General features: G+C 50.7%; 3 protein-coding genes across 3 annotated transcripts in view; 2 read left to right on the top strand and 1 right to left on the bottom strand.

The window, feature by feature from the left end:
• Positions 1-538: 538 nt before the first annotated feature.
• On the top strand, positions 539-10,972 carry DPH7 (diphthamide biosynthesis 7). Its single transcript, XM_054084094.1, has 9 exons — positions 539-682; positions 2,645-2,781; positions 3,463-3,550; positions 4,268-4,362; positions 6,004-6,170; positions 6,683-6,755; positions 7,524-7,589; positions 7,782-7,954; positions 9,001-10,972. Exons 1-9 carry the CDS (start codon positions 560-562, stop codon positions 9,600-9,602), a joined length of 1,524 nt encoding a protein of 507 aa, XP_053940069.1. The 5' UTR covers positions 539-559; the 3' UTR covers positions 9,603-10,972.
• Positions 10,973-12,016: 1,044 nt separating this feature from the next.
• MRPL41 (mitochondrial ribosomal protein L41) lies at positions 12,017-14,226 on the bottom strand. Its single transcript, XM_054083894.1, has one exon. It carries the CDS (start codon positions 14,163-14,165, stop codon positions 13,758-13,760), a length of 408 nt encoding a protein of 135 aa, XP_053939869.1. The 5' UTR covers positions 14,166-14,226; the 3' UTR covers positions 12,017-13,757.
• A 68-nt stretch (positions 14,227-14,294) lies between these two features.
• PNPLA7 (patatin like phospholipase domain containing 7) overlaps positions 14,295-17,641 on the top strand; it is a 136,086-nt gene continuing 132,739 nt past the window's right edge. Inside the window, exons 1-2 of the mRNA XM_054083893.1 lie at positions 14,295-14,368; positions 15,763-15,821. Coding sequence (XP_053939868.1) covers positions 15,783-15,821 — 39 coding nt within the window. The 5' untranslated portion in view covers positions 14,295-14,368; positions 15,763-15,782. The remainder of the gene's footprint in view (positions 14,369-15,762; positions 15,822-17,641) is intronic.

The following is a 17,641-nucleotide window of genomic DNA, read 5'->3' as shown; positions in this document are numbered from 1 at the left end:
CTCATCCTATCACCACAAGCCTTTGGAAACAGCCCCTCCCCAGCTTTCTTGTACCCCCTCCAGGTACTGGAAGGTCTCTATAAGGTCTCCTCAGAGCCTTCTCCAGGCTGAACAAGCCCAACTCTCTCAGCCTGTCCTCGGATCATCTTTGTAGCCTCCTCTGGACCCGTTCCAACAGCTCCACCTCTTTCTTATATTGAAGATTCCCGAACTGGACACAAGACTCCAGATGCATACGAGAACAGGCTGAAAGAGTTGGGGTTGTTCAGCCTGGAGAAGAGAAGGCTCTGGGAAGACCTTAGAGCAGCTTCCAGTACTGAAAGGGGCTCCAGGAAAGCTGGGGAGGCGCTCTGGATCAGGGAGTGCAGGGACAGGATGAATTTTGAGCTGAAAGGGGGCAGATTGAGATGAGATATGGGGCAGAAATGTTCTCCTCTGCGGGTCGGCCGCCTCCCAGCCCTGCCGCCCCATCCCTGTTCAAGGCCAGGCTGGATGGGGCTCGGAGTCAACCGGATCCGGTGGGAGGCGCCCGGCCCCGCCCGCTGCCCGCGGTTCCGCCATGGCGGCGCGGTGCCGGCCGCTGCAGGTGGTGGACACGGAGCTCAGCGCCGATGCCGTGGAATGGTGCCCGGTGGAGGGATGGCAGCGCCTGCTGCTCTGCGGCACCTACCGCCTGCGGCCCGTGAGAGCGCGGGGGGGCCGGGCCGGGGCCGGGGCCGCGCTCGGCAGCCTCGGGCAGGGCTGGGGGCGCCTCGAGCACCTTCAGACGGGGCTGGGGTCCCTTTCGGCAGCCTCAGCCAGGCTCAGGGGGGTTCCTGACCATCGGGGTGCTTCAACAGTTTTGGGGTCCCCCCGAGCAGCTTCAGACAGGGTTGGGGGTGCTCTCAGCAGCCTCGATGGCGTTGGGGTCCTTCTCAGCAGCCTCAGCCAGAGTTGGGGTCCCTTTCAGCAGCCTGAGGCAGACTTAGGGTGGTTCCTGCCCGTTGTGGTGCCTCGGCCCGAGTTGGGGTCGCTCTCGGCAGCTTCACCTTGGGTTGGGGTTTCTTTCAGCAGCCTCAGACAGGGTCAGGGTGGTTCCTGCCCCATTGTAGTGCCTCAGCATTTTGGGGTCACCTCTAGCAGCCTCAGCCAGGGTTGAGGTCACTCTCAGCAGCTGCAGTCGGGGCTGGAGTTTGCCCTTGGACAGGGTTGGGATCTCTCAGCAGCTTCAGAAAGGGTTGGAGTCACTCTCAGCCTGGGTTGGGGTCCCTTTCAGCAGCCTCAGACAGGGTAGGAGTGGTTCCTGCCCATCGTGGTGCCTCAGCATTTTGGGGTCACTCTTAGCAGCTTCAGTCGGGGCTCGGGTTGCCCTTGGAAAGGTTGGTGTCGTTCTCAGCAGCTTCAGACAGGGTTGGGGTCTCTCTCAGCAGCTTCAGTGTGGTTCTGCCTGTCGTGGTGCCTCAGCACTTTTGGGGTCACCTCTAGCAGCCTCAGCCAGGGTTGGGGTCACTCTCAGCAGTCTCAGACAGGGTTGGGATCTCTCTCAGCAGTTTCAGCCGGGGTTCGGTTCCTTCTCAGCAGCTTCAGTGTGGTTCCTGCCCATCGTGGTGCCTCAGCACTTTCAGGGTTGCCCTTAGCAGCTTCAGACAGGGTTTGGGTTATTCTCGGCCTGGGTTGGGGTCGCTCTTAGCCAGGATTGGGGTCCTTTTCATCAGCCTCAGACAGGGTGGGGGTGGTTCCTGCCCATCGTGGTGCCTCAGCACTTTTGGGGTTGCCTCTAGCAGCCTCAGACAGGACTGGGGTCTTTCTCAGGAGCTTCAGCTGAGGTTGGGGTCCTTCTCAGCTTCAGTGTGGTTCCTGCCCATTGTGGTGCCTCAGCACTTTTGCGGTCACCTCTGGCAGCCTCAGCCAGGGTTGGGGTCACTCTCAGCAGCTTCATCTGGGATTGTCGTTTCTCCCAGCCAGCGTTGGGGTCCCTTTCAGTAGGCTCAGGGTGGTTCCTGCCCTTTCTGGTGTCTCAGCAGTTTTGAGGTCACCCCTAGCAGCCTCAGACAGGGTTGGGTTTGCTCTCAGCAGCTCCAGCTGGGGTTGGGGTTGCTTTCAGCAGCTTTGGCCAGGGTTGCGGTCGTTCTCAGCAGCCTCAGCTGGGCTTGGGGTGGTTCCTGCCCTTCATGGTGCTCAGCAGGTGTGGGGTCACCCTTGGCCACCTCATCTGGGCCCCAAGGTCACCACCGGCCCTCTCAGCGATGCCTGGGCTGTTTTCTGCCCTTCAAGGTGCCTCAGCCCTTGCCAGCACCTCAGCCAAACCCCAAGGTTGTTGCCCATCCTTTGCAGCCACCTCAGCTCCTGCCACCACCACAGCCAAGCCTGGAGGTTGTTGCCTGCCCTTCAGAGCCACCTCAGCTGCCTCAGTCCCTGCCCTCACCTTCAGCCCCACTGCCAGCCCTGATCCCATCATCTGGCTAGAGGTGGCCGCAGTGCATGGGGCAGAATGGGTCAGGCTGGCTGGCTCTGAGGGCGCCGTGGCAGTTTTAATACCTCAAGGGAGGGACTTGAAAAGCAGGAGGTCCTGCCCACCACTCCTGGCAAGATTTAGAGTGGGCAGAGGTCTGTGCAGGTGGAATTGCTGCTAAGCCTGCTCTGTTCTTCCCAATTTTTAATGCAGACTGACTCCCAAGGAAGCAATGGGGTCTGTGACCGGACAGGGCGCCTCTACCTGTACCACTACAATGAGGAGCAGCCTTACAGCCCACTGACTGAAATCCAAAGGATTGACACTGCTGCCATCCTGGACATCAAATGGTAATGCTGGCCTGCCGAGGCCTGGAGCTTACAGCTACGGGGCTGTTCCTTTGGGGTCCTTCTCTGGCTGCTGGTGTGGCAGCAATAGCGATGTTTGCCAGCTGAACCATCCCTAGCTCCCACAAGGAAGTGTTCTCAGTTTGCTTCCCTGAGCAAAAGCTGCTCCTTTACACTCCTCTGCTTAAATATGTACAGTGGGTCAGTAAGTGTGGACCTCCTTTGTCCATGTAATAATACAGACTAGATTTCCCCTCTGTATAATCCCTTCTATGCAGGTTTGTGGGAATCTGAGGAGCTTTAGATTTTCTTCGTGAGATTTTTTTGAACCATAGAATTGTTTAGTTGGAAAAGACCTTTGAGATCATCAAGCCCAACCATACCTGTCCACTACTAACCCATATCTCTCAGCACCTCGTCTACCTGTCTTGTAAATACCTCCAGGGATGGTGACTCCACCACCTCCCTGGGCAGCTTCTTCCAGTGCCTGAGAACCCTTTCTGTGAAGAAATTTTTCCTAATATCCAGTTTAAACCTCCCCTGGTGCAACTTGAGGCTATTTCATCTCGTCCTTTTTTTTTTGTCAAGTACCTTCTCATGCATCCTGGAATAAAAGTTACGACTTTGCTCTCCTTAAATGCAAGAGAGATGGACATTCGAGCCTTGTTTAACTTCATCTTTTAGGTGCCACGTTCCTGTTGCAGAACATCCCATGGTTGGCATTGCAAATTCCGCAGGTGCTGTGGAGTTTTGCCACCTGACTGGAAGTGAGGTAAGTGGGTGTAATGCCTCCTGCTGTTGAAGCTGGTTTTAATTCTGATTTGATACATCTCTATATTTATTAGTGGTGTACCTGCAGGACAGCTGTATGGTTTCCTTGGCTTCATCAGCATGTTTAGCTTTTTAGACAATTCTTTTGTCTTCTGCTAATGTTTCCCAAATTCCATGGCACCTGAGGGACCGACTAGGCTCTGCCGACTGCAGAGTGTGGGAGGTGAGCGGTGTGAGAGGAGCAGAAAACTGTCACTGGGAAGTACAAACTCAAGGCAAACACAGCTTAAGATGCAAAGTTGTTAAAAAGCAGGGAAGGCTTTTGGAGAGGGGTGTCTTTCCTTTGGAAAAGAAAGAGTAATAGAGAGCCATTTCTACAGAGCAAAGAAAGAAAGTGGAAGCCAGTGTATTAGGGAATTCAGCTGTCAGGTCATCCGTGCTCTGGCCCTTTATCACTCACTGAGATGAAGCAAAGTTAAAGGGAGTTTTGGTGGGAGGTGGGAAACAGCTGGGTAGAGGGACCTTTGGTGGGTGTGTTTGCCCTTCAGCTGGTGCTAAACTATTGTATGTTGCTGTGGGACGTTTCATCTGCTTTAGTGTGAGACCCTGCTCTGCTCTTCAGTCTCTGGGAAGCAGCTGCTCTGGGAGTAAGGAGGACACATGTTGCTATGTACCTGCTGTCTTCCCAGTCTTAACCCATTCCTTTTCCTTCCAGTAGAAGAACAGCTGCATGTTGGAGCCGTGCTTCAGGGTTGATCTTGGCGCACAGTGTTTGGCCTTGTCTTTAGACTGGTCCACGGGACGAGAGCAATGGTGAGGAGGGGAGGTAAAGGCTGCCATTGGAGGCAGTTGTGTGTGTGAGTTTTCAGCCTCTTTATTCAGTTCACTTTGATGAATGTACCTTTGGTGGCTTTTTGTGAAGTAGTTTAAGGCTTTCTTGGTCCTGTCTGTCTCTCTGCACCTCTCCAGAAGTGACTATTACCAGGGCAACGGTAATAAAGGAACAAGAACGCACAGTGTGGTCACCGCAACAGAGATTAAATCAGCAACAGCTTAGTGGTTGTGCTGCGATGAATGGCTGCAGGCAAGCCAGGAGCACATCTGCCATTGCCTTTGCTGAAAGGAAGGGCCAGAATGGGATGCAGATGGAACCACTGATTCCAGCTCTGCTCTTAGAACGGCTGAAAGTTTAGTGTGAAGTTCTGCTTAAGAACTACAATAACAGCATGTGTGGGAAGTTCAAACGTGTTCGTGAGAAATGGGAGAGAATTGGTTTGGAAGTGGCTCTTTCTTTCAAATGCTCATATATTTGTTTTCAGAAGTGGCATCACTACATGAAATAACATCAGTTAGTTGTACCTTGAAAGGAGAAGGGTCTGTGTTTGCTGTAAGTTAAACAGAGTGGTACCTTTGGTATGAGACTGGAAACTGAGGGCATCGGGCAGCCACCTGCTTCATGCTGTAGGGGGAATATTTAGTAGCTCTTGTTCATTTTAGCTGTTTCTGTGCATGCTGTTCAATGAATATGTAGAATTCCCAGTTATACTTTCTTCTTCCTTACATTACTTTTTCCCCTTGTCTCTGCTCTTCAAGATAAATGATTGTTGCTGTGATGAAAAGTTCCTTTAAAAGCTGTCACTGTTGTCATTTGAGAGTCAAACCCCCCTGCTTAGAAGCTGGATGCACAGCTGTCGCGTCTCTGTAGGAAGAATGTGACCCCGTATGTCTTGTGTGGAAACTGGGGAGATTCAGTACGGTTTAATGACTGGCACAGAGTGCAGAGATGGAAAGAAGCCCTGAGCCACCAAATTGGTACTCACAGCTGCAGGGAAGCACACGGAACATTCCTGGTTCATGCCTGGGAATGTCAGAAAACCTGTGAGCTGCAAAAGTTTGGCCATTTCTGCAAGAACGTCATGTCCTAAAACTGCAGCTGGGCTGTGCCGCAGGAATGGAGTAGGAGAGGTCAGGATCAGCCAGCACTTCAGATGTCTGGGGTAGTAGGGAAATAAAATGTTTCTTCATGCTCCAGAAGAGACTCTGAGGAGTCTTTATCAGTCTGACTTGAAGGAAAAAACGTCCCTCTTCACAGGGGATTTGTTTATTGATGGAATATCAAGCATCTGAGCAGTCAGTTATACATCTAGGAGAAAGACCCATGGCTGTCTTGCTTTCCCTCATGTGTGTGCGAGTGGCTTGCTCCTCCGTGAGATCAGGGAATGTGGATCATTGGAATGGTTGATTTTAGATGGGGTGGGATGCGTTGAAAAGAATTGTGAATGTGTGCATTCCTCCCACTGCAGAACTGGCTTCTGTCAGCGTCCAGTTGAATCAGTCACACAGTGGATCTTGTTACATTACCTGTCTGTACTTTGGCTGCTGTTTTTCACTCTAGCAGCTTCATAGGACGCGACTTTCAGTAATGGCTGATGTTTTCTCTGTGTTCCACTGCAGTGGCCGTCCTTTGAGAGTGATCAGCAGTGATTCCGTGGGGAAGCTGAATCTCTTCTCCATAGATGAATCTGCTCCTTCTGTGCATGTCCTGAACCAGTGGGAAGCTCACAAATTTGAGGCCTGGATTGCTGCTTTTAATTACTGGGACACCAACATTGTGTATTCAGGTCTGTAAGGACCAGTGATGTCATTTAGGGGTGTCGGGGAGGGAGAACCTTGTTTAGGAATGGGTGTCCCCTGGGATTTTACTTTCCAGGGTTGGGTACAAAGTTTCATCGCACCTCCTGTAGGAGCTGGGGCCTCTGCTAGAGGTAAAACGTTTCTTGATTGTGGGAAGTACCTGGAGTTAATGAGGAGGAGCTGTGTCTTTTAAACTTTGGCTGGCTACTGGCAAAAAAGACAATGGTCTCCTGTGGTGTGCAAAAGAGAGATGGAGAGCTCCCAGAGGCCAGGCGTTGTGTCTTCTGATTTGTTTTTGCTTGGCAAGGTGACGATATTGTTTATGCACGTCTTTTCCGTAATGCTGAGTACTATGAGCTGCAAGCGCTGTCTGATCTGCCCGTTAAAATGCAATGCGATCCTTGGGCTGAGGAGCACCAGCTCTGCTTTAATAACTGCCTTGGTGCCCCATGCTGGTTTTTTGGAGGGTTCTGAGGGCAAGAACATTCTGTCTTTGCAGGAGGGGATGACAGCCTGCTGAAGGGCTGGGACACCAGGTGCAGCCCAGAGGCTCCCGTCTTCACCAGCAGGAGGTAAGCACACTGTGGCTGTGGCTATCGTGTGTGCTACCCTGCCCCTTCCCAAGCCACTGGATTTAGGGATGCGCAGCGACAGTGCAGTCCTGCTGCCTCCCCTGGGAAGTGGAGACAGCTGTCAGATTATTTGCATCAAGACAGCTTCAGGCTGAAACTTTCTCTGGATCCTTTGGCAAGACAGACCAACAGCTCACTTCCACACATGAGGATGGTGAAGCATCTTGATTGACACTTCTTTTGGGGATTTCTGTGTGTGTTAGATTTGGATATCTTGCTACGGAATTGTTTTAGTCAATATTTGATTCTCTGCTGTCCCCTCATGTGAAGTAATCTCTCTTTTCTGGTGGTATAACTTATCTTTTAGAGTATGACTAAAATGATATACGTGACTCTTGAGTGAAATTTTATTTGTTACCTTAAAATACCCTGGAGTTATTGCTATGGAAACATTACTGTTGGGAGTGAAGTCTCCTGGGAATGGAGTTGTGCTGATATTCTTACAGGCTCTGAACAGCAGTTTGTGGTGGAAATATTACTAGAAAGTACTTGTGCTGAAAGGCTTTGAGTAGAAGTTTTGCCCCGGAAGGGCTGTTGGACTCTTTAGATGTGTTTCACGGGATTGAAATTTGAGTTCACCTTACTCTCCTTTCCCGAGATACCTCGATGCAGTCTTGTGGACCTAGAATCCTTGAAATTCAAAGAAGAGTCCCTTCCCACATTTCTCACTTCTGTGTGTTCCCTCTTCCGTGTGTTCCTCTTTTGCAGACACTCAATGGGTGTGTGCAGCATTCAGTGCAGTCCCCACCGGGAGAATCTTCTGGCTACTGGCAGGTAAATCCCTTCTGGCTGCTCCTCTCTAATGCAACCAGCCTCCCCTGTTATTTCACATGCGCTGCTGCTGCTCGAGGTGTGGTCTCTTCAGAAATTCAGCATGGCGAAGGGCATGCCATCTTTCCTGATTTTCTTTGTTGCACTGAAGCAGCTTTGCTGCTGTTTGTGTATTTACTTGTGATGTGTCTCCAGCTATGACGAGCATGTGCTGCTGTGGGACACTCGGAACATGAAGCAGCCGCTGGCAGACACCCATGTTGAAGGAGGAGTTTGGAGGCTGAAGTGGCATCCAACCTGCGATTTCGTGCTGTTAGCAGCCTGCATGCAGAGCGGGTTCAAAATCCTTGACTGCCGTGGCAGCTTGGGTGAGTGTTCAGGGGAACGGAGATGCTTTGGGACTGCTCTCCTTTCCTACCCCCAGCTTAATGGGGAAACTCCAGCTCTGTGCTTGCTAGAAAGATCTAGATGTTAATAGTCATAGACTTTTATTCCAACTTGAGGTAACTCTTGTGGTTTTCCCAGACCTATGCTCAGTGCTGGTCTGATCGGTTATGCAAAGGCACTGTCGTTATTCATGGGTAAATCCCTCATTACTTCTTTTACTGGAAAGAAAGCCTGTTTGGTTTGGTGTGGAGGCATTACCTGTTGACACAGCGATTCTAGTTTGTATTCATCCTGGTTCAAAGAGGTTCTTCTGAGTGTCAGGTGGTGCTTTGCTGCCAGCAGAAGTCGCTGACCTGCTGATGAATTGGGTATTGCCTCAGGCAGGAAGGGCTGTGCAGTCTGGTTCATCTAGAATAACACGAATAAGCCCTCCGTGTGAATCAGAAGGTATTTACATGATTAAAAGCTGTTTTTCATTTGCATTACAAATACAATCTTGCACAAAATGGTTGCCTTCCTGGGCTTCTCCAGGCCTTGGGCGAATCCACAGCTTGCAGAATGAGGATAACATTTCTCCTGTGTAGGGCAGGGAGGTACCTGATGTCCATTTAATATTAAAGCATTTGGCTCTGAGGGTTCATGGGAAGAACATGTCTGCAGTTTAATAGCGAGAACCTGGCCTGGCCATTGTACTGGCTTTAGTTATGGCTGAGTAGTGATCGTTGGGTGATCTGTCTGGGCTTTCTTGAGCTTTTTTAGGGATTTTGAGTAATAAGGCTCTTAAACCTCATGCAGGATAACCCCTGTCTGCTTACTGAATCAAGGAAAATCAAAGCTAATGAGAGGAGGCTGAAAAACTATCAGGAGAGGTAGAATCTCATTTCTCGTAGGTTTCTCGTGAAGGAGGCAGTAGCTGGAGAACTATTCCTGTGGGACACAGCCAATACTGGAATGCCTTTGAGTGGTCTGCAAGGAACCGTTTCACAACTTGAGTTTGGCTTATTTCCTATATCTATTTTTTTTTAAGCGGAAAACATGGAGGAATGTGTCATCCTGTCATCCTATGTCTTGCACAATTCCTTGGCCTACGGGGCTGACTGGTCAAGGCTCTGTCCGAGGGATTCCTTGACCCCAGCGCAGGACTCTGCCACTGCCTGCCAGTCTTTGGAGGAGCCTGTGGGAAGATCAGAGGAAGGAGATGAGAGACTGAATTTGCAGATCCAAAACCTGAAGATAATTTACGAGTCTCCTACAGCTACATTTGATGTGATACTGGATGAAGAGAGTGATAGCCCTGCCTTGCCTCCCAGAGCAGAGGGGGGCCGTAAGCTCTCTGGGGGTCCTGGCCAGAATAGTGGCCCTGGGAGCTCGGATCTCAATGGGAGCCCTGGCCGAGGGGCAGATCCCAAGTCAGCCAGCAGTTCTGAGTCAGGAGCTCAGAGACCCAACAGAATGGGCCTGGATAAAAGCGGCAATTCAGCCAGGTCCCTAGATAGCCCAAAAGAAACGAGCATTGTAGCAACTTGTTCTTTCTATGACAATATCCTCCATGTCTGGAAGTGGGAGATGAGCTTGGAGACACCAAGTTCTGCATCTCCATCAGAAGGAGCAGTTGATAGTTTGCACTGACTGGTCCCAAGGGAGAGGGGTGAGAAAACTCCTGTACCAAGAGCTACAGCTGAGCTTATGCCTTGCCTCATTTCTGTTGGGCTTTTCCAGTACTATTGTTGTTTGAGCTTGTGAGTCTTTAGGCTGATACGGATGGAATTACTGGTGTTTTGTTTTCAGCACTGAGGAAAGCCTTTGCTTTGCGAGGTGTAGTCAAGCACAGACACCTTTGTTTTGTTTTCCCTTACTGTACTTGTTCTAAGTTCCATGTAGGAGAGCCTTCCTTGTGAAGGCTGTTTTTTTGTACCTTATTTGAAACCCTTCAAGGCTGGTTTGCATTTGCACGATTGATCTGCAAAGCCTGTTCTCTTTCCATTACAAACCAAACCTGTTTGCGCTGCTACGTGCAGACAAACTACACTATAGGAACTTTCCTGAGCTGCCTGGAAAAGCCCTCGAGTAGAGGCTTAGCTGTGTGCGTAGCTTGTGGTGTGGTCTGTAAACCGGTCTGTACCTTGAGCTGTTGCTTAAAGACAGAGCAGGTACTGACAGTGCATCTTCATTAAGGACACATCAGTTTTGAGAGGGGAATCTAAACTGACCGGTATGTTCAGCGATGGGAAGTTTTGTTTCGAGCAGGGCCTTTCTTGGAAGGGTTCTGGTGCACATCTGTACAGCTGAATTTTCCATCAGACCCCTCACCTGGTTGCCATCTCACTTCACCACTCTCCAAACCAAGCACAAACTGTTTAGCACAACCCCTTTAGTGAGCCCTACTGTGCTGTACTGCTGACCTCAGCCCCATGGTATCAGACTCCTCTTTCCTGCTCTCCACATTGACACGCGTTGAGGGCCAAAGCCAAGATCTTTCCGTTTTATAAAGGTGAACAGCTTTAAGGACAAAACCTCCAAAAAATACACGCAGTGTTTCCTGACATCTTTTAAGTAAGTACAGAAACCAAAATCTTCACAGCATTGCCCTAACTACCTCCAGGAATGGCTGCAGGATTTCTCATGGTTGCTCTGTTAGCTTTCTTTTTTCACTGTGAAATAGCAGCAAAACGCTGTTTCTGGAGCACTCTCTCCATTATCTTCCCAGACACAAAAAAACCAGCTTAAATTAGGGAAGTAACTTCTAGCTCGCGTGGTTTGTGGGTCCTAATGAATTGGTTGCTTGGAGGGAAAGAAACACCAGCAACAGGTATGTGGCTGTAATAGTGCTGCATCTAAATGAGGTACAGCAGATCAGAGTTTTACTGCTTTGAAACTCCTTTTTCAAGGGTGAACATGTATTTTAGAAGATGTTCTTGAGCGCTGTTACACTAAGGTTCATATTCGTATTGTGAACAAGAGCTTTTGTTAAAAAAACACCCTATTTTTGGATGTTTCTAAAATAAAATCAATATAAGTGATTTATCCTTCTAGGTCATGTTGATTTTTAACAGGCTGTCGCAGACCTCTTGCCTTGTCTCGGCATGGCTTTGTCTCTCTGAGGGTGTTTGGTGGTGGTGGATGTTCTTTGGGAGTCGGAGCAGACAATCCAATTTCATCACCAAGGGAGTATCCTGTAGTGACACAGCTTACAACTCTTGTCTTGAAAGGTTGTAATGCTTTTTTATTGCCCTGTGAGACTGAGGACACAGCCTAAGGTTAGAGAAGCTGGAGTGGTGCCACAGAACGCCACCAGAACGGGCACTTATTACAGGTACTACACTTGTCCTGCTTTGCCCAGAGCAATAAAAAGTCTCCTACTGTAACTTGCTTGCCTTCACATGGGGAAAGTATGGCAGGCGACTTGTTTCATAGAATCACTGAGGTTGGAAAAGACCTCTAAGCTCATCTAGTCCAACTGTCAGCCAAACACCCCAATGCCTACTAATTCTTATCCCAAAGTGCCACAGCCACACGCTTTTTGACCCCTACAGGGATGGAGACCCCACCACTGCCCTGGGCATCAAAGGATGGAGGACCTCCTGCTCTCCAGCGCTGCATTCCCCTGTCCACCCCCTCCAGAGTGTGTGTTCTGGAAAGCACAAGGTGGAGCCAAAGGTGATACCTGAAAGAAATGGGCACAGCACCACCTCCACTGGCAGCAGGAGCCAGGCTGAAGGCATGAAGCAACCACTTTTGTGTAACCATTACTCTAGTGAGCAGAAAAATAAAGTGAAAATGCAAATTAGGCTTAACTAGAAAAACCTGGACCTTCCCTCACCTGCACTGCCCATGTGGTTCTTGAACCCTGGCGCCAAAGTGTGCTCACAGCTTCTACAGCACATGGCCATGGAAGACAGCACCCTGTCCCCTCCCCACCTCCACAACCCTCTCCAGCTCTGGAATTAGGGATTTTTTTATCTGTCGGATTTCATTACAGGCTGTTCACTCACACAAGCACACCGTAAACGTGTTTTCTTTTTCCAAAAACCATTTAATTTGATTTAATTCTCTAGAAGTTTAAGCTTTGTTGTACTTCATGTTTGGAAAACCAAATGCAAACCCCCTGACAGAAACTCCAGACACAGAACTGTAGTGAAGAATCATTTTCTCAAAGACTCCAGCACGCTTGTGTCAGAGAAAACACGTTATTTCCAAAGACATTTAGAATTTAGCAGTTTAAACGAAGTCATACACAACCATCTAGGTAAATGGCACTTGTATCAATTTAATGAACAGCAAGACATGGCTCTTGGAATATATGCCCAAAAATAACAATTCTTGAGATATATTTTGAATTTAAACAATTCCTTTGCAAACTCAAGCAGCTGCATGGCTGAGGAACAGATTGAATGCACCAATTAACTGTATCTTAATTTACTCCAAGAGAAAGAGGAGCTTTAAGGCTTGGGAAAGCTGGGAAAAACTGAGACAGTGGGAGCTGCAGTTCTTGTAGTTCAGGGTGTGGGCTTGGCTTTGCCTGTTGGAGCTCTCATTCCTGGTTTGATGAAACAGTTCATCGAGGCTGGTGGTAAATGCATCAGAGTAAATAAATCCATCAAAACGTTCCCTCTTTGCCTGCAGTTGGTGGAAGTGCTCTGACATTTGGCTTGCTCTCCACAACCAGGCAGCTCCAGGCTTCCCAAGGAGCTAAGAGTCATCTTCTGTTCCCAGTAGACAGCAATTCCTTCCCAGAATGACGTTTCAGCAGGTAACTCTAGACTTCACAAGGAGCCAAGGCTCATCCTCTTGTTCACAGAAGATAGCAATCCCTTCCCAGAATGGTTTGGAGAGAAACCATCTCCTGCTAATTACCCTGGTCTGAAAGCAGGACACCGGCATGCTTACACAACATGATATGCCTGGGAAACCAAATGGAAGGATTTGCTTCTAACAGCCTGTGATAGAAGCTTTTCCATAGTTGCCGGTGCAGGCTGAGTCTTGCACAACAGCGACGCTCTTCTTAGTGCACCTTCTGGTGAAGGTTGGGTTGGGTAAAATGGCAATGCTCTTCCAAGTGCCTTCTGGTGCAGGTTGGGTCATGCAAAATGGCGATGCTCTTCCAAGTACGCCTTCTGGTGCAGGTTGTTTGTGACCCAACCTGCACCCAGGATCTTCACTGCTTGCTTCTTACTGCATGTCATTGTTGGGGAAGAGCTGGAAGATCTTGCTTGCAGTGTGCTTGGTAGAGCATTGTCGTTGTGTGCAACCTGACCTGCACCCAGGATCTTCACTGCTTGCTCTCTACTGCACGTAGTTCTTGGAGAAGAGCTGGAAGATCTTGCTTGCAGTGTCCTTGGAAGAGCATTGGTGTTGTGCATGACCTGACCTGCACCGAAGATCCTTACTACTTGCTCCCTACCACACGTAGTTCTTGGCAAATACCTGGAAGATCTTGCTTGCAGTGTGCTTGGAGAAGCATTGCCACTGTGTGCGACACAACCTACACTCAGGATCTTCACTGCTTGCTCTGTACCGCATGTAGTTCTTGGGGAAGAGCTTGCTTGCACTATACCTGGAAGACCATTGCCATTGTGCACAACCTGACCTGCACCCAGGATACTTGCTGCTTGTTCCCTGCTGCATGTAGTTCTTGGGGAAGAGCACTGCTGTGTGTATGACCCAACCTGCACTCAGGATCTTCACTGCTTGCTCCCAACCGCACGTAGTTCTTGGGAAAGACCTGGAAGAGCATTGCTGTTGCGCATCACCCAACCTGCACCCAGGATCCTCGCTGCTCGCTCCCTACCGCACGTAGTTCTTGGGGAAGAGCTGGAAGAGCTTGCCCTCCTGCGTGGGCTCGAAGCCGTACTTCTCCAGGTTGTTGGGGTCATACACCCCTTCCTTCACATCTTTCTGGATGCGGGGGGCCACCAGCTGGTCGAAGAGCGCCTTGGCCGTGGGGGGCGGCTCGGAGCCCTCGGGGGCGCGGTAGGACACGTAGGGTTTGAGCTTGAAGTCGCGCAGGTCGGGGACCACGAAGCAGGGCACCATCTCGCGGAGGAGAATGAACTTCTTGTTGGAGGTGAGCACGCCCAGCTTCTTGGCGCCTCGGCCCTTGTTGTAGCTGCGGGGGCCGCGCTTGCTGGTGAAGGGGGAGAGCCGATCGGCTCCCCTCACCAGCCCGCGGGCCAGTTCCGACAGCAGCCCCATGGCGAGCGCGACGCGGGCCCCGCCGGCCCAGCACCGCCTCAGCACCGCCTCAGCACCGCCCGCGCCCATTGGCCGAAGCGCCGCCAATGCGCGAAGCCCGTCTTGCCGGGGCGGAGCGGGACAGGGGCTGTGCGGGGGAAGGGGCGGGGGACAGAACGGGGATCCGGGGGGTTCCGGGGGCTCTGTGGATTCCTGGATCTCCGGTGGGTTTTCAGGTTTCTGGGGGCTCCCGAGCTCCCTGGGTTCTCGGGGCTGCGTGGGCTCTGGGGCCTCCGGTGGCTCCCGAGCTCTGGGGCTCCGGGTGGGTTCCCGAGTTCGAGGAGCTCTGTGAGTTCTCGGGGCTCCGTTGGCTCCCGAGCTCTGGGGCTCCGGTGGGTTCCCGGGGCTCCAGTGGCTCCGTGGGTTTCTGGGACTCCGGTGGCTCTGTGGTTTTCCGGATCTCCAGTGGGTTCTCAGGTCTCCGGGGGCTCCCAGCTCGGAAACCCGGGCTCGGGGATCTCCGGTGGGTTCTTAGGGTTCCGGTGGCTCCATGGGTTCCCGGGGCTCTGGTGGGTTCTTAGGTCTCCAGTGACTTGCGGGGCTCCGGTGGCTCCACGGGTTCCTGAGCTCTGGGAGCTGCAGTGGGTTCCCAAGCTCTGGTGGCTCCTGGGGCTCCGTGGGTTCCTGAGCTCCATTGGGTTCTCAGGTGTCCATTGGGTTCTTGGGTCTCCATTGTGTTCTGGGGGCTCCATTGCCTCCTGTGCTCTGGGACTCTGGTGGGTTCCCGGGGCTCTGGTGGGTTCCCAAGAGTTCCAGTGGGTCCTGAGCTCTGGTAGCTCCATGGGTTCCTGGGACTCTGGTGGGTTCTTAGGTCTCTGGTGACTTGCAGGGCTCCATGGGTTCCAGAGCTCTGTGGGCTCCTGGGATTCTGTGGGTTTCAGGAGCTCCAGTGGTTCCCAAGCTCCGGTGGCTGCATGATTTCCTGGGGCTCCACGGGTTCCTGGGGTTCTGGTGGCTCCGGTGGTTTCACAAGCTCCAGTGGCTCCTGGGGTTCTGGTGGGTTCTTAGGTCTCTGGTGGCTCTGTGGGTTCCCAGATCTCTGGTAGGGTCTCAGGTCTCCCGAGCTCCATGGGTTCTTGGGACTACAGTGATTCCATGGGCTCTCGGGGCTCTGGTGGGTTCCCAAGCTCTGGGGGCTCCTGGGGCTCCATGGGTTCTCAGGTTTCCATTGGGTTCTGGGGGCTCTGTTGGCTCCCAAACTCTGGGACTCCAGTGGGTTCCCAAGCTCGGGGGACTCCGTAGGTTTCTGGATCTCTGGTGGGTTCCCTTGGCTCCATGGGTTCCTGGGGCTCCTGTGGGTTCTCAGGTTTCTGATGGGTTTTGGGGGCTCTGGTGGCTCCCAGGCTCTGTGGGCTCCATGCTGGCAGCACCACTTTGCCCTGGGCCAGTGGGATTCATTCAGCCCAAGGAGGAGAGGACAGCGAGGTGGAACAAAATCCTCGTTCCCGTGGATTGCAGAGCGGGAGGAGTGGTTCTGGCCACTGTGGGGTTCAGAAGGGTTTGGGTTGGAGAGAGCAATCATCTCCTAACTTGGGCTTCTCTCTCTTTTTAACTCCAGCCCCTGCTGTTCCTCCAGACATGGACGAAGAAGGCAACGGCAACAGCACCAGCCTCGAGGTACTGCAGGCTTTGCTCTGACTTTTGGATGTGTTTGTTTCCCCGTCAGGGCTTCCGGAGGCCAACAGCCCCTTTGATAGCGTTTGGGTGATATCTTTAGGTGCTGTGTCTTTGTTTTGAAAGACCTTTTCCTGATGAGAGTTTTAGCGTTCCAAAAAATGTCAAGATTGATCCCACTTTTTTTGTCTGTACGTTTATTATTTGTTTATTTAGTGTGTGGGTGTATAATTCTTAAAACTTTACCTATTTTATTCAAAGCATTCGCACTGCTTCATATTCAAAGCTGGCAGAATGACACCATTTAAGTGTCTTTAGCCTAAAGATGGAAGAATTCTGGAATTCTCTGGCAGCTGGGTCTCCTCGAAGTTGTTTTTAGCCATAAATCCAAAACTCAGAGTCCAACAAGGCACATGGTGCTCTTCGTGGTGTTGAAAGATAAGGCCTGTGATAAGAAATACTTGCTTTCAGAACTAGAATATCCATGCAACCTACTCAGACGCAGTCAAAAAAGCTTTTGTGAAAATCCAGTGTCTGTAGTCAAACCTTAGGAGTGTGGGCCCGTGTGTTTTTGAGCTACAAGGAAGTCTGGTGCTCTGGGCAATCCTAATCTCAAGGTCTTGCTGTCGGTGCCGATAAGCGCTTTCCACCCCTCCCATGGTGGAATTTGTCTCTCTGTTTGCCTTGGAGCGTAACGTGAAGTTGTTGAACTCTCTGCAGAGCTGCTTGTCCTGTGCTTGATGCTCTGGGTGAGCCCGAGCAATGTTTATGGAGCTGTGTACTTTTGTTAAGAGCTGTTAATTCTTGTTTTCTTCATGAGATTTCAGCATCCTTGGAAAAAGCTGGCAAGTGCTATTTTTGCTAATATGGGCTGTTAGGGTGTCCATTTTTTGAGGAAGTGAGGGTCTTTTCAGGGTTGTTCCCAGTGTGTTTTGTCTCCAAGAGTTGTTTGAGGCTGTGTACGACATGAAGTCCTTGAATTCCAGGGCTGGCTGTAGCACTCCGAAGGGAGGGCCTTGTAATGCTGCTGACTTCACCGTGACCTCATCCTGTCTCACATGCTGTTGGGTATCAACGACTGCTTGCGTGTCTCACACGTCTGTAAGGCTGGAACCTCTCTCTTTGCTTTCTCTCCTCATCTGAGAGGATTGTTAGTGCTTGGAAACGTACCCACTGAGCGTGTGAGGGAATCACAAAATGGTTTGGGTTGGAAGGGACCTCAAAACCCATCATGTCATGGGAAGGGACGCCTCCCACTGGATCTGGTTGCTCCAAGCCCCATCCAACCTGGCCTTGAACACCTCCAGGGATGGGGCAGCCACCATATACTTTGCTCTTTGGTATTTGTGAGAAACCTTGCAAGAACCTTGCAGTTTTTCTTGGAGCTCCGATTTTCTTCTTTCCCTCACTGTGTTTCTGTTTTGAGGCGTGAGGACTCAGTCAGTACATGTGTGTTTAATTCTCTTGCTCATGAGTTTTTCTCCTCTTCATGCAGCACCAATGTCAGTTGGCAACTATGATTTTTAGTGTTATTTAAGGTCTTATGTGCCTAGATCATCACAGAACCGTGTGTATCCCTGGCACTGTCACAGGGAAATAAATGAAGTGGCCATAATACACCTGTACCAAGAACTCTTTCTATATTTTGCCAGAAGGTGGTGTATTTGTTGCTAACGAATCTTCAACTTCCCTGTTTTCAAATTCTTGTGACTCTCCACTGCAGCCCCAGTCTGATAATAACAGCGATGGGCTAGTTTGATGTTGGAAGAGCAGCTGTCAGTGTGCTGTGTTAAAGCAACTGAAGAAGACAACCTTATGATGGT

Source organism: Cuculus canorus, chromosome 19 (genome assembly GCF_017976375.1).
Source record: "Cuculus canorus isolate bCucCan1 chromosome 19, bCucCan1.pri, whole genome shotgun sequence".
Classification (NCBI taxonomy): domain Eukaryota; kingdom Metazoa; phylum Chordata; class Aves; order Cuculiformes; family Cuculidae; genus Cuculus; species Cuculus canorus.
This window is presented reverse-complemented; position numbering and strand designations above follow the sequence as displayed.

What these genes read in the sequence shown, in the direction of transcription:
- DPH7 (XM_054084094.1), top strand. Translation starts at nt 560, where the DNA reads ATGGCGGCGCGGTGCCGGCCGCTGCAGGTGGTGGACACGGAGCTCAGC. An exon ending in TCCACGGGACGAGAGCAATG is followed by an intron (nt 4,363 to 6,003) that starts GTGAGGAGGGGA and finishes GTTCCACTGCAG; the next exon opens with TGGCCGTCCTTTGAGAGTGA. An exon ending in CCCGTCTTCACCAGCAGGAG is followed by an intron (nt 6,756 to 7,523) that starts GTAAGCACACTG and finishes CCTCTTTTGCAG; the next exon opens with ACACTCAATGGGTGTGTGCA.
- MRPL41 (XM_054083894.1), bottom strand. Translation starts at nt 14,165, where the DNA reads ATGGGGCTGCTGTCGGAACTGGCCCGCGGGCTGGTGAGGGGAGCCGAT.